The sequence below is a fragment of the Hyperolius riggenbachi genome, chromosome 3 (assembly GCF_040937935.1).
Source record: "Hyperolius riggenbachi isolate aHypRig1 chromosome 3, aHypRig1.pri, whole genome shotgun sequence".
Lineage (NCBI taxonomy): Eukaryota > Metazoa > Chordata > Amphibia > Anura > Hyperoliidae > Hyperolius > Hyperolius riggenbachi.
The window spans coordinates 224,921,292-224,937,071 of NC_090648.1; the positions used below are offsets into that span (position 1 = coordinate 224,921,292).

General features: G+C 45.0%; 1 protein-coding gene across 1 annotated transcript in view; it reads left to right on the forward strand.

The window, feature by feature from the left end:
* Positions 1 to 968: 968 nt before the first annotated feature.
* Positions 969 to 15,780, forward strand: part of CHRNB4 (cholinergic receptor nicotinic beta 4 subunit) — a 71,434-nt gene continuing 56,622 nt past the window's right edge. Inside the window, exon 1 of the mRNA XM_068272609.1 lies at positions 969 to 1,016. Coding sequence (XP_068128710.1) covers positions 1,014 to 1,016 — 3 coding nt within the window. The 5' untranslated portion in view covers positions 969 to 1,013. The remainder of the gene's footprint in view (positions 1,017 to 15,780) is intronic.

Consider the following 15,780-nt stretch of genomic DNA (forward strand, 5'->3'; position numbering starts at 1 on the left):
CACCAATCACAGCACTCAAGCACCAAATGTCAGCTGACCTACGTTCGCCAGTGCCTGAGGCCGTATAAAGGATGCATGAAAAAGCATGCGCGCCCCCTGCTACAGCCAGAGCACTCACCTCTAGCATCGTCATCACAAGCAAGTGCTTGATTGTGAGTCGTGCCAGGAACATGGGCAGCATGGTGGAGTAGTGGTTAGCGTTCTCGCCTTGCAGCAAATAATAGTTAGGAAGGTAAAGGGACAGAGGGGGGTACGTACCAATGATAAATATATAATAATAAATAAACACCGTCAGCACAGAAGACAGGTGAATACATGACAGTGGCAATGTTGTACTGTAACATATACACCATTAGTTAAATCAAGCACTTTGGAGTATAGGTAATAACATTTACTGGCTAACTCAGACTGAAATAGTGAGCTTTCAAAGCCCTACATTTTTTAAAGCTTTGTAGCAGTTGTGCATTTATTGAGCAGATGTCTCATGTGTGGGTTACGATTTTTATCCTTCATGATGAGAACCCTAGAGTGGATTCCTTGATTGTGATGCTGGTAATAATGTAATCGTTTATTTGGTATCAGAGCCTGCAGAGTAGAACAGCTATTACCAGAAATGGTAATTCTCTTATATTTAAAGAGGAACTGTAACCAAGGATTGAACTTCATCCCTATGAGTAGCTTATGCACCCTTACCCAAGAGAAATCTTTACCGTTTCTGGAATAGATCATCAGGGGGGTCTGTATGGCTGAAACCCCTCCTACAGTGTGATCTCAGGACCTAGGTTCTGACAGTTTCCTGTCTGTAAGCCTTGTTGCATTGTGGGAAATAACAGCCGTTTCCAACTGCCAAGCATTGTATATCTATAAAAGAAAAACCCTTGAGCCTATCGCATTGTTAGGGGGTGTGGTTATAGATAATGGCAGTTAGTGCTGTCTGTTTTTTTTCATGTCTGCCAGTAGTAAAGATGATTACATGCAAGCTGATTGTGGATCAAACAATTTGAACAAATTACATGGTGAATATCAATCATTTCTTGATCTCTCTTCTATTTTTTAACTTCTCACTTAGTAATGTATTGATTTATTTTTTCCCCTTTTCGCTATAGTTCCTCTTTAACATAAGGTGCTTGTGCATGGCAAGACCAGTAATGCTGTGCTACAAGAGCAGAAACCGCAATTTAGACACAGCAAAATAATTAACCTTCTTTTTCCAGAAATTGCAGTTTTCAGTTAATGACACGTATATCATTAGCAGAGAGCAGGTCATTCACTCCACAAAACGCCTCTTCTAATTTCTGTTTGTCAACAGACCTACCATACACATCCTCTGCTCCCAGTAATGCAGACTTATTGATGTATACAAGATATACTGATATTTACTATACTGAGTAAATAAGCCCACTTAAGGTCATGCCCTTTGGATGACCTTTCATCATAGCAAATCATGGGAGAGGCTTTTAGCCTATTGAACCAATTATAGTCATGGTTCCTTGGAACTCCATTAGTATTTAAAAGATCAAGTCAAGTGTGGACAGGGCCCAGCACAGAAAACACATGAAGGTAAAGGAAAATAAGCAATCAAGGTTTCATGGATTTAACATCACACACTACACTTGTTTGTTTTTTCAGTCATTCATATTTCAAGAATTTTGGATGTTTTTAATGAACCCTTAAACAGACCTGTGTTACCCTCCTGCCACCCTCTCTCTTCCTCCCCCCCCCCCCCCCCCCGACACACACACACCTAAGCTACCACCACTTCATGCACACAGAGAAAGGGCTGCTAAAACAGTGCAATCATCTGTGACAGCACTTATTGTGTTCCTATGACATACTGCAGTACAGCATTTGTATGAGAATGTCCCCATTTAAAATGATAAAACAAGCTATAACGCAATACTACACACACAGTATGAATGTATGTTTAGCAGAAAGGTAATTCAAGGATTCTTAGCTGGTCATACCCCATGAAAAGTTTACACAGTTAGGTAAATGATTGGTGTTCCCCTGACCAAAAATTGGAAGCTGAGTTTGCAACACTATCCTAAATCAATCAACAACAGCACATGTTTTTAATATACATTTGTATAATTTAATAGTGTGGATGCAGTGGGGATTAGGGCAGAGAGGACAGTATGCAGAAGGGGACAGTATCGCATTGTGCAGAACAGTGCTTGGATGTAGGTAAAAGCACACAGCAGAAGGTAGCAGATGGTTCACCTGCACTCCTCCAATGAGAGTGAGTACTACCAGTCTGGTCCCATTAACTGCCAACTCATCTTCAGCACAGCAGTCTAATGTGACAGTTGAGTGTAGACAGTGCTAGTTTCCAATATCGGATTGGAAGGTGGAAAAGCAAAGGAAATCCACCTGCTGGCCAAGTAGCAGAAACCATGTGTTATCACTCCTAATAGCAACATATAGCAAGTCTTCACAGTGAGCAGCAATACATGATTATTGCTGCTTGGCCAGCAAGTGGATTTCCTCAGCTTTGGCACCCCCCAGTGCGACACTGCTGGTTCCTCTTCTGGTCCGAGATGCCTACATATGATGAATTTTCTAAATACTGTATCTTACATGCAGGCTCAAAGGGGACATTTGACATACAGCACCATATTGGATGGCGCCATCACATGACAGGGGCAGACTCAAAGAAAGCAGCAGGTTTGCTCACTCCTTCCATGCAGAGGAGAGCAGAAAGCTGTAAGTAAGTATACTGTTATGGACTGCATTCCTTAGTTAACTAAACTAACTTCTGTTCTGGGGATGGTGAAACAGAAGGTGCAATGTCACACCTTTGACACCATCGACACTACAGGACTCCCCAAGCCTTTGCCTGGACAGCTTGTGCCTAAAAACAGCCCCGCCATCCTTCTACAAAATCCCTTATTCTTGACCTCCCTCTTATTATGGTCACTTTAAACCTTAAAACAAAGTAAATAAAGGTTGCAGATAGATGAAGGTGGGTCAGTTTTCTTTTCTTTTTTTTTAACAATAAACAGTTTCCTTTTTTTATTTTCTACATTTGTACCCACCGCAATAAGTATTCAGATCATAGTGCAGCACAAGGGGGCTCTCAGGGGTTCGGAGGGCACACGGAGCCATGTCCTATAGATGGGAACATGCCTCTGTGTCCCTTTATTTTATAGAAAAAACCGCCTCGGGTACACTTTAAACCAACTCAAATAATGGTTGGCCTTAGCATAACTTGCACACAGGATTTATGTCTGGCTAACATTTCTTCTTAGAATCTACCATGACCACAGGAGATTGCAACATCTGCAAAAATTATAAAAATAAATTACTGGATGATCTAAGAGGAGAACGTGAAAATAAATGTAACCAGTGGCGTAGCTAAGGAGCTATAGGCCCTGGTGCAAGTTTTACATGGGGCCCCCCAAGTGCTATATAAATAGCAATTGATATGGCGCACCAAAACCTGCCAAGGATTTCCACAGTGTCAGATGTGCAAGAAGGGGATGGGAAACAGTTTGTTAATGATTACTACTATTTCAAGCATCTATAGAAATGATTATTGTCAGTACAGGACCAACAGAGAGCTAATATTGTGCTTGAGAGAGGGCTCCTTGGGGCCCCTTCCGGCCCAAGGGCCCTGATGCAGTTGCTACCTCTGCACCCTCTATTGCTACGCCACTGAATGTAACATATTTTGAGATTGGTGCAATCGCCACCCAGGGGTGTTTCTAGGTTCCTGGGAGATCCAGGACACCCCTGGGCACCAAGAGGGAATGAGTGTGTCCTGGCAAAAAATGGGCGTGGTCATGCCGCAGAAAGTGGGCATGGTCATAGGTGTGGGCATGGTCATAGGTGGGGCCAAATGTACATGAACATAGCAGTGGCGTAACTATATTCAATAGGCAGTATCTTACATAAATAAGCCCCTCACCTGACTTCCGTCTTGTCTTTGGCTGGCTGGCCTGTGTGCTGTGCCGGCCTGCCTGACAGTGATGCTGTGCCAGCTTGGCTGGCGGTGATGTTGAGCCGGCCTGGCTTTGCTAGGTGATTTGCTGGGGGCTTTGCTGGGCAATTTGCTGGGGTCATTTTGGGGGGCTTTGCTGGGCTGGGGGCTTTACTAGGCTTTGCTTGCTGTATGCTTTGCTGGGCTGGGACCAGGAGGCTTTGCTAGGCTGGGGGGTTTGCTTTGCTGGGGGCTGTGCTTTGCTGGGCTGGGGCCCTGGGGCTTTGCTTGGCTCTAGATAGGTAGGTGCCCCCAGTATAGGAAAGATAGGTAGGTGCCTCCAATATAGGTTAGATAGGTTGGTTCCCCCAGTATAGGTTAGATAGGTAGGTGCCTCCAGTATAGGTTAGATAGGAAGGTGCCCCAGTATAGGTTAGATAGGTAGGTGCCCCAGTATAGGTTAGATAGGTAGGTGCCTCCAGTATAGGTTAGATAGGTAGGTGCATCCAGTATAGGTTACATAGTTAGGTTCCCCCCAGTATAGGTTAGATAGATAGATAGATAGATAGATAGATAGATAGATAGATGGACCCAGTATAGGTTAGATAGGTATGTTCCCCCAGTATAGGTTAGATAGGTAGGTACCGCTAGTGTAGGTTAGATAGGTAGGTTCCCACATAGGTAGGTGCCTCCAGTGTAGGTTAGATAGCTAGGTTCCCCCAGTGTAGGTTAGATAGGTAGGTGACTCCAGTGTAGGTTAGATAGGTAGGTTCCCCCAGTATAGGTTAGATAGGTAGGTGACTCCAGTGTAGGTGAGATAGGTAGGTTCCCCCAGTATAGGTTAGATAGGTAGGTGACTCCAGTGTAGGTTAGATAGGTAGGTGCCCCCAGTATAGGTTAGATAGATAGATGCCCCCAGTAGGGGTTAGATAGAAAGATGCCCCCAGTATAGGTCAGATAGGTAGGTGACTCCAGGGTAGGTTGGATAGGTAGGTGCCCCCAGTATAGGTTAGATAGATAGATGCCCCCAGTATAGGTTAGATAGGTAGGTACACCTCAGTATAGGTTATATAGATAGATGTCCCCAGTATAGGTTAGATAGATAGATGTCCCCAGTATAGGTTTAGATAGATAGATGCCCCTAGTATAGGATAGATAGGTAGGTACCCCTCAGTATAGGTTAGATAGATAGATAGCTGCCCCCAGTATAGGTTAGATAGATGCCCCTAGTATAGGTTAGATAGATAGATGCCCCCAGTATAGGTTAGATAGGTAGGTGCCACCAGTATAGGTTAGATAGGTAGCTTCCCCCAGTATAGGTTAGATAGGAAGGTGCACCGAGTAAGGAGGCGGGACGCTGGGCGGAGCGGCTGGCATAATGTAGTTAAAAACTCACCTTTCGATCGACGCAGGCACAGCCTCCATCTTCTTCCTACTAAAACAGAGGTGCTAACATAATTTGTTTCTGGAGAGCCATGGGAGACAGATCCTTTACAAATTACAGGTTGACCGAGGCCCAGGCAGACCAAGTGTCTCATACATCATGAAACCTCCTAGTGTCACAGTTTAAGGAAAATGTGAGTTTTTCCATCATATCAATAAAATGTATTTTTCTTAATACAAAGGCATGGGGAGGGGGTGGAGATTTCCAATGATAGGTCAAAAGGGCCATGGTGGCGTTACAGACCTGGGAGACAAAAATATTCTGTGAACTACTGCAGGCAGTAAAAGATTAAAGTGACCCACAGGTCCTTAACCACTGTGACCTGTAAAACTTCAGATTTTATATCAAAACATATATTCCAGAAATCTGAGACTACTGGACAGGACCACCATGAGTGCATCTGGTCAGTCGGGGCTGAACAAAGCTGAAAACATACCATATATCATTAGCAAGCAGTCCCCATTTAAACAACTGCCTGGGTGTTCTAACCAATCAAATCTTATAGGGTATTTCTTTGATAATACAATTAATGGAGGCTCTGACCATTCCATCAAAAATATCTTGCTAATACTCTGGGTCAAGTGTATCTGATAGCATGTCTTGCCATTTCAACATGGGAGGGATAACATCTGGTAATTGCTGATACCACATTAATGATTAAATAATGGCAATCAGACCTGATCTAAGAGAGCCCGAGGAGAATTCAATCCCTCTCTGAGCAATAACACCAGATAATGGACTCTTTACAGACTGAAAAACAAAACCCCTGAATTGAAGATAATTTAAAAATTTCTCTGGCAGGGAGTTATATTTATCTCTAATCTCAGGCCATGAGAGAAATTTGCCATCTGATAGTAGATCTCGTACATATCTGACCCCAGAGGATAGCCAAGATACCCAGAAAGATGCCTTGCATCCAGGGGAAAACACCAGATTGTAAAAAAGAGATTCTCTACCCAATCGTAAGCTTAAACTAGAGAATTTTTAAGAAGGGACTTCCAGGTACATAAAGTCTCATGTATGGTGTGGGTTGCAGGTGGGATCTGGATAGCTGGGCGACTGGTCCACAATTAATTCTAAATAGAGAAGGGGTAAATCAACTCCGCCTTTAGGTCCACCCAACGAACCACATCTCTAGAAGAAGCCACTTTAGAAACTGTGCTACTCTGGCAGCATAATAATACCGCCGCATAAGGATAGGGGCTCCTAAGTTTGTTATTACCTGAAACATCAGGGCTGTCACTGTACAACAGCCCTACTTGTCCTTTTAACCTTATTTTAAGGGAACTAAATAAAGAGCTATGTTTTATTAAAGAGCTTGAATACATTTCAACCTAGGAGGTGCTGACCCACTTCTCGACATTGATACTGGCTGTCTGAAAGGTACTTATGTACAGCAGGACTTGGGTACTCCAGTCTACTTCAGTGATTACATGTGTGCTGATCCTCTTCTCTGTATGTTTGTAAATTGCAGCTAAATTGATGCAGAGTGGACAATTTTAACTCTAAATAGCCATGGAGATAATGGCAGTGCTTTTAAAAAGCAGTGGAATTTGCACAAATTTTGTCTACAACTCCAAAAAGCAGCAGCAATAGAGGTGGTGCTTCCAAGTATTGGTGGGGGCAACACAGGGGCAAGTGATTGGGTGGCATGGGGTTCAGTGTTAGGCTTAGGTAGGAGAGGTTAGTGTTAGGTGTAGGTAGGGGTAAGTTAGTGTTAGGTGTAGGTAGGGGGAGGTTAGTGTTAGGCATAGGTAGGGGGAGGTTAGTGTTAGGCACAGGTAGGAGGAGGTTAGGGTAAGATGTAAGTAGGAGAGGTTAGTGTTAGGAGTAGGTAGGGGGAGATTAGTGTTAGGCGTAGGTAGGGGAGGATAGTTTTAGGCATAAGTAGGGGGAGTAGAGCGTTAGGCGTAGGTAGGGGGGAGGTTAGTGTTAGGCATAGGTAGGAGAGGTTAGTGTTAGGAGTAGATAGGGGGAGGATAGTTTTAGGCATAGGTAGGGGTAAGTTAGTGTTAGGTGTAGGTAGGGGGAGGTTAGTGTTAGGCGTAGGTAGGGGAGGATAGTTTTAGGCATAGGTAGGGGGAGTTGAGTGTTAGGCGTAGGTAGGGGGGAGGTTAGTGTTAGGCATATTTAGGAGAGGTTAGTGCTAGGAGTAGGTAGGGGGAGGATAGTTTTAGGCATAGGTAGGGGTAAGTTAGTGTTAGGTGTAGGTAGGGGGAGGTTAGTGTTAGGCGTAGGTAGGGGAGGATAGTTTTAGGCATAGGTAGGGGGAGTTGAGTGTTAGGCGTAGGTAGGGGGGAGGTTAGTGTTAGGCATATTTAGGAGAGGTTAGTGCTAGGAGTAGGTAGGGGGAGGATAGTGTTAGGCGTAGGTAGGGGTAAGTTAGTGTTAGGTGTAGGTAGGGGGAGGTTAGTGTTAGGCGTAGGTAGGAGGAGGTTAGTGTTAGGAGTAGGTAAGGGGTAAGTGTAAAGTGTATATAGCATAGGGTTAGTGTGAGAGTAAAGTTATAGAAGGCGATAGTAGAGAATTGGTAAAATTACCAATATTCTACCATCTGTAATATATAATAGTAGCATAATTGTAATATTACTAATATTAAAAATATTGCAAAAATAATCTGAAATACCTGGCGCCCAAATTTATGTTAGACTTCCAGTTAAATCAAGATACAAGGGAGCAAAACAGTCAATTTGAACGTAAAGAAAAAAAAATAACAGGTAGGTGTGCAACACATGCTGCTAAAGCCTATACAATATGTTAAGGGATGTGTTACTCTTTCATTTGCTATATAATATAGTGCCCAGAAAATACGCTCATCTCAGCAGGCCTAAGGGCTCGTTCAGATCATTCAGTGCAGATGGCTGTTTGATCGGAACGCAACGCGTACAATCGCATGCCATCTGCGCTACAGATCACATTCACTACAGTGAAAGGGATCTGTGCTGAGATTCCCAAAAATGCATGCAGCAGCACGATAGCGCAATCGCGCTGTTGTGCAGCGCATATGATGGGAACGGTAGAAGGGCTTGTGACGAACATTACGGAAAAGTCGTGCGCTAGCGCCATCGACTTTCGCATGTCGTGCACAGTTCCTGTCAGTCTTGGGTAAATGCACAATAGATGTCAATTTCCCTCTCTCTTACTGAGAGAGGACAGCCCTCCCCCACATCCTGTTCAGGTCAGGAAAGAATTCACACGTGGCTAGCTCCCCTGCCGAGAAGCCATTTGGTACATAGCTCATCTTTCCCCAAAAGGAAACCCAGCTCAAACTGGTTGAGATTCAAAATTTCCCTCCAAGCGTATAGCTTCACACAAAGGGAACGTTAACTTATTAATAATTCAAAATAGGTTTGGCACAGCAAGACCAAAATTACATTTCCTGATACCTAGGAAACAGGTCTATAATTCACATGAATTATCATTCTCTAGCTATCAGGAAACAATAGAGAATCCACTTGATCCAGCCTGCGTAGAGCAAATTCGACAGACTAGGCGTGTATAGACTCATTTAATACAGAGTCGCGTGCTGCTTATGAATATGGTCTCGGATTTGCGTTGCACCCATCTGGGGCGGAATTACACAAATTATTAATAATTGGTACATTCCTTGCTCCAAGTCTGTGGGTGGTAACTTGCCTGCCAGGAGGTAACCCTGCCTCAAACACACCTACTTTCCAGGTAGTGACCGCCCCAAAACTCTGGTCAGTAAAAAGCGTTTGCAAGGAACTCCTCCCAGTTCTTCAATTTCCATCTACCAGGAAGGTCTAGACATGTGCTCAAGGAGAACCGGGCGCATGTTGTGTACAAAGACTTTAACCTGAATGCCTACTTTAAACTGGACTATTTTCTTCATCCTTCAAATGGACTGCTCAGCTAACTAAGTAAGAACTTTCTGATTTTATTCCTTTTTATTTTTAAGCTCTGTGTTTTATATGTTAATAGGTGTATATAACTGTATGTAATGCATTTGTGTTATTAAACGTTTAAAAATCGTTTAGCGGTTATGACCTGTTGCTGAACATACACAATCGTACCTATTCTCCTGAACTCGCTACCCTGTGTTTAATAGAAGTATACATTTATAACCCGTATGCGGGAACCCGGCCCAGATATAACGATCTGACCCAGATTCTTGCATACTGCTAAGGGTTAATAGAGCGTTCTCCAAATCCTAGTATAATTACAGTAGCGGGCTGTGTAACTCGCTTGGTGGCAGATCTTTGAATTGTATGTGTGTGGAGTGATTCGGTTGGTATCAGAACGCTCCCTTCGCGAGTCAGTTAATCAAATTGCGAATGCGGGTTACCCTTCGTGATGAACAAATGACCGTGTAAGAGGATTTCTGACGCTGATCGATTTACCCCATCCGCAGACCGGCCTAGCGGTCTGTGACATTGTTTGGCAGCTTTTTGGGATTTGTGTATGTTCAGAACATCAACGGCAACGTTATTTGATTAACCTGCCAGAACAGATCAAAAATCTGTGGTCAATAACCGGTGCATTACCATTTATATAGACTAAACGTGTAGCACAGAGTTCCCCCCCCCCAATCTCTTTTCCTATCCTATCTTTTATTTGGCAAAAATGGCTGCAGCAAGATACAAGAAAATGTCAGTGGCAGACCTAGTAAACTTGTGTGAGGAAAAAGGCATTGTGACTTATAGAAAAAAGAAATCGCAATTGATCGAGGACTTGTTGCGACTGAATACCCAGCCGGAGCAGATGCTGGGAGAGCACACTCCTGGTTCAGACGGTGCTGTAACTGGGGCAGAGGAAAGTGAGCGGTTGGAGCAAAGCAACCCACTTCCAGACCCAGAGGAAAACGGTACCGCATCTGAACCGGTCGCTGTAACTGCTGAGGAGCATGGTGGCCGGCAGGAGCCCGCCCATGCCAACCTGTTCTGTGTTCCTGATGCTGGAATGCAACCTGGATTACAAAGGCTGTTGGAGACAAATCCTGAGCTGTACATGCAGATTGTCAGAGAAAACGCTGACAGAGCAGAACGAGACGCTGACCGTTCAGAACGCCAGGCGGAACGGGAAGCCTCAGAACGCCAGGCGGAACGGGAAGCCTCTGAACGCCGGTGGCTTGCTGAGAAGGAGGCGGCAGAGAGAGAATCCGCCCGCCGACACGACCTGGAAATGGCCAAACTGCGAGGGCAAGGCCAAAATCCCTCGCAAAGTGCTCCGGAACCCCGGCCCACAGCAGGCCCGTTTGGGACTCCAAAGTTTAAATTCCCAGAAATGGAGAAGGGAACCGACCCGGACACTTATTTACACTCCTTTGAAAAGACTTGTCGTCAGCATCATCTGCCCCAGGAGCAGTGGGCGAGATATCTGACACCCAACTTGCGGGACAAAGCGCTTGAGGCGTTTGTGGACTTACCCGCTGAGAAAGACAATGACTATGAGGCGATAAAAGCTGCAATTATCGCCAAATACCAGTTGACCCCAGAGGTCTATCGCAAAAAGTTTCGCTCCCTGCAGAAAGGCCACACCGACTCTTACACCGACCTGGAGAGTCGCCTGCTGACTGTGTTCAGGCAGTGGTCACGGGGCCTCAAAAAAGACTCTCACCAAGGTCTGGAGGACCTCATCGTGCAGGAGCAGTTGCTGAACTGCTGCACTCCAGATGTCCGGCAGTTTGTCTTGGAGCGGAAGCCTGAATCCGCCAAAGCTGCCGCAGAACTTGCAGACACTTTTGTGGCCACCCGTGTGCCGGACAGCCGCAAACCTCCAGCCCAGAGCTGGAGAGGGGGGAGACCTATGCAACCCAGCTCTCCTCCCCCTGCTAACTGTGGGAATCGGGTCCCACAGCCACAGAGGCCGGATGCTGTGCCTGCTACTCATCCGCCTGATGCCACATATGTTCCGAAGTGTTACCACTGTGGACAGCGAGGACACCTCAAGTCTGCCTGCCCCGAGGTGAGGACGCCGTCTCCAGAGCCTAGCGCAGAAGTGGCTAGCGCATCCTCTACTGCACATGCTTACCTCGTCATGGGAGCAGCAAATCCTCGACTTTCCGGAAATCATCAAGTCGTGGAAGTTAACGACCAGATCGCTGTTGGTTTCCGTGACACAGGCGCAGAGCTTACCTTGGTTCGCTCTCATCTTGTAGCCAGGGAGAATTTCCTGCCTAATGAGCGTGTCACACTTTTGGGAGTTGGTGGCGCACACGCACGCATCGCCAAAGCTCGTGTTGTTCTCGATTGGGGAAGGGGCCGCCAGTCAAAAGTTGTGGGGGTGACAGATGACATCCCAATGCCTGTGCTGTTGGGCACCGATCTTGGCACCCTACGATCCTTTTATGAACCTGTGATCAACACCCCGGATTGCCAGTCTGGACCCACTCAGGTACTGTACAAGCTTGGGGTGGGACAGAGGGAGGCAGCAAGGGTAATGGTACCTAGCCCTCCTAGGAAAGGAGGCCAGGAAGCGGTACCTGCTTCTAATGGACAGCTGTCTAATCACGGTTTGTCTGATTCTAGACCTGTCACTGTTGTTCCAGATACCTGTGTACATGATGTGAAAAATGAACGTAACTGTGATGTTAATGTTGTACCAGATGTTGCTAATAGATTTCATGCTGAATCTCCTATTACTAAAAATGATTTATGTTTAAGTGTGATTGCCTCTAACCTAAGAGGTAACAGTCTTGTGTTGCCTAGGTCATATCCGTGCTTGGCAGTGGAAGCAGGCCAGGTGTCAGAGCAGGCAGCAGGGGGCCTAGACCTCCCCTCCTGCTATGACAGCCAGAGTGCTCCACCATTGCCTGCTGTTAACAAACAGCTGGTGGAGACAGGCCGCACCTTCCCTGTCTCACCCTTGCATGTTTTCCCCTTGCAGAAGCAACCCAGTGCAAAACTGCCCAGAGGTCCACCCTCTATCCTTCCTGGAGAAGGGGCAAGCCTCGCCACCCCGGTAAAGGCTGATTCGTTTTTTAAAATGTGCTCTAATGTCCACCTAGGTTGTGCTGACCAAAATGTTGTGCCAAGGTGTAGTCAGTTAGAGCAGGGGTATGCCACGCTGCTTCCAGATTCGCAGGCTGACACCCGAGAGTCAGGAAGTGACCCGGATGTCAGCCAACGACTCTCTCCCTTACAGGAAGCGCTACGCAAACCCAGCCAGGCCTTTAGAGGTAAGCCTGTTGGTGTGCATCGCACCGTCCGCAAAGCGGACACTGGGACACACCGGACCATGAGGCCTTATGCTTCTGGTGAGTTGTCTAAAGGGCAGTCAGATAAGAAGTCGAGAACCCGTTCAGTAGCTAAGCGGCGCGTAGAGCGGGTCATGCAGACCCACTCTGTGCGTCCGGCTGGTAGGGGGGAGATGTGACGAACATTACGGAAAACTCGTGCACTAGCGCCATCGACTTTCGCATGTCGTGCACAGTTCCTGTCAGTCTTGGGTAAATGCACAATAGATGTCAATTTCCCTCTCTCTTACTGAGAGAGGACAGCCCTCCCCCACATCCTGTTCAGGTCAGGAAAGAATTCACACGTGGCTAGCTCCCCTGCCGAGAAGCCATTTGGTACATAGCTCATCTTTCCCCAAAAGGAAACCCAGCTCAAACTGGTTGAGATTCAAAATTTCCCTCCAAGCGTATAGCTTCACACAAAGGGAACGTTAACTTATTAATAATTCAAAATAGGTTTGGCACAGCAAGACCAAAATTACATTTCCTGATACCTAGGAAACAGGTCTATAATTCACATGAATTATCATTCTCTAGCTATCAGGAAACAATAGAGAATCCACTTGATCCAGCCTGCGTAGAGCAAATTCGACAGACTAGGCGTGTATAGACTCATTTAATACAGAGTCGCGTGCTGCTTATGAATATGGTCTCGGATTTGCGTTGCACCCATCTGGGGCGGAATTACACAAATTATTAATAATTGGTACATTCCTTGCTCCAAGTCTGTGGGTGGTAACTTGCCTGCCAGGAGGTAACCCTGCCTCAAACACACCTACTTTCCAGGTAGTGACCGCCCCAAAACTCTGGTCAGTAAAAAGCGTTTGCAAGGAACTCCTCCCAGTTCTTCAATTTCCATCTACCAGGAAGGTCTAGACATGTGCTCAAGGAGAACCGGGCGCATGTTGTGTACAAAGACTTTAACCTGAATGCCTACTTTAAACTGGACTATTTTCTTCATCCTTCAAATGGACTGCTCAGCTAACTAAGTAAGAACTTTCTGATTTTATTCCTTTTTATTTTTAAGCTCTGTGTTTTATATGTTAATAGGTGTATATAACTGTATGTAATGCATTTGTGTTATTAAACGTTTAAAAATCGTTTAGCGGTTATGACCTGTTGCTGAACATACACAATCGTACCTATTCTCCTGAACTCGCTACCCTGTGTTTAATAGAAGTATACATTTATAACCCGTATGCGGGAACCCGGCCCAGATATAACGATCTGACCCAGATTCTTGCATACTGCTAAGGGTTAATAGAGCGTTCTCCAAATCCTAGTATAATTACAGTAGCGGGCTGTGTAACTCGCTTGGTGGCAGATCTTTGAATTGTATGTGTGTGGAGTGATTCGGTTGGTATCAGAACGCTCCCTTCGCGAGTCAGTTCATCAAATTGCGAATGCGGGTTACCCTTCGTGATGAACAAATGACCGTGTAAGAGGATTTCTGACGCTGATCGATTTACCCCATCCGCAGACCAGCCTAGCGGTCTGTGACAGGGCTGTCTATGCCCTTCTACCGTTCTTGCGTGTCGCACACTTGTTCAGACTATGCCCGCTGCCGTGAGCATTTTGGCAGCGCGCATAGTCTGAACAAGGCCTTATGCCAAAGGTTGGGTGTCAAAAGGGAAAGGTGTTTAAAGGGAATCTGAAGTGAAAATAAACATATGATACAATGATTTGTATGTGTAATAAATCTAAGAAATAAACCATTAGCTGCATAGATATTAGTCTAATATTGTTTCCAGTACAGGAAGAGTTAAGAAACTCCTGTTGTTATCTATGCAAACGAGCTTATCTGAGCTCCAGAACTTTCAAAGTTGCAGAGAGCTCTGTCTTCTGAAGCTTATTATCTCAAGTGTCTTTCACTGTACAGTATTTAGTTTTTTCTGCAGAGGACAGTTCAAAAGTTCACTAGCCTGCTCTGTGAAATCATTTAGAATGCTGAGTGTAGTGTGTACATTGCAAGTATTAGAGAATGATGCAATGTTATAAGAAAAAAACTATATAACTGAAAATAAAAATATGAGACTATTTTCTTTGCTAATAATGTACTATTAATCATCCATACTACACAACCAATTCATTATATCATAATTGTTTTTTGTTTCAGTGTCACTTTAAATGATTTTTTGATTTACGTAATTCATGGTGTAAAATATATAGGGAAAGTTCCTAGTAAAGTTCCTGAGCAACTGCTGTTCTGTAAGTGCTTTTGTAAAAAAGAAAAAAAAAGAAATAACAGAGGAGATGGGCTAGTCCAAAACCTGTCAGATTTGTCAGATTATCACTACCTACTGTAAGTGACTGCAACACAGGAAAAAAAGTAATTTATAGTACGGTAAATCATAATCTGGGAGAAATGTACATTCTCAAGTATATTCTCAAGAGTTTGAACCTCACAGACTCCCAGTGAAGAGGGGTTTCTTTTTAATAGTTTTTCTTTATTTGGAGGTAAGTTGGGAGGACCGGCTTCCAACTTACCTTCACTTGATTTATATCTCATTATTTAATCAAATAATACAATTTCTTTATGTAGATTCCTGGGAGGTTTTCCTAAAATAAGTAAAATGTCATCTGCAGAAAAATTTATTTTGTATCTTGAATTACCTACTGGAGATCCCCTTTGATCTACTTATTGCTGTCATTCATTATGGGCCTGTTAACCTTCCTGGCGGTAAGCCCGAGCTATGCCGTGCAGGAGGATTTCTCAGGCCCTGCTGGGCCGATTCGCATAATTTTTTTTTTGCAACACGCAGCTAGAACTTTGCTAGCTGCATGTGCATTCCGATCGCCGCCGCTGCCCGCCGATTAGCAGGCGATCGCCGCCCCCCCCCTCCCCCAGACCCCGTGCGCTGCCTGGCCAATCAGTGCCAGGCAGTGCTGAGGGGTGGATCGGGACTCCATTTGACGTCACGACGTCGACGACGCCATAGGCTCGCTACATGATTTAACAAAAAACAATTTTTAAAGAAGCTACTGCGCTGCCCCCTGGCGGTTTCTAATAGACCGCCAGGAGGGTTAACATATTTAAGGCACTGTCCATAAATGCCCATTAGTTTGTGTCTTCCCACCTATCAAAGATGGACAGCTTTTATATTTACATTGTAAGGGACCCTTCCAGTATTTTCTAAATCCATCATAATTTACAGTAGAAGAAGATAGATGACTCAGCTCAGGCATGAGATTCAAGTCATAAATTATTACTAGATCATACAG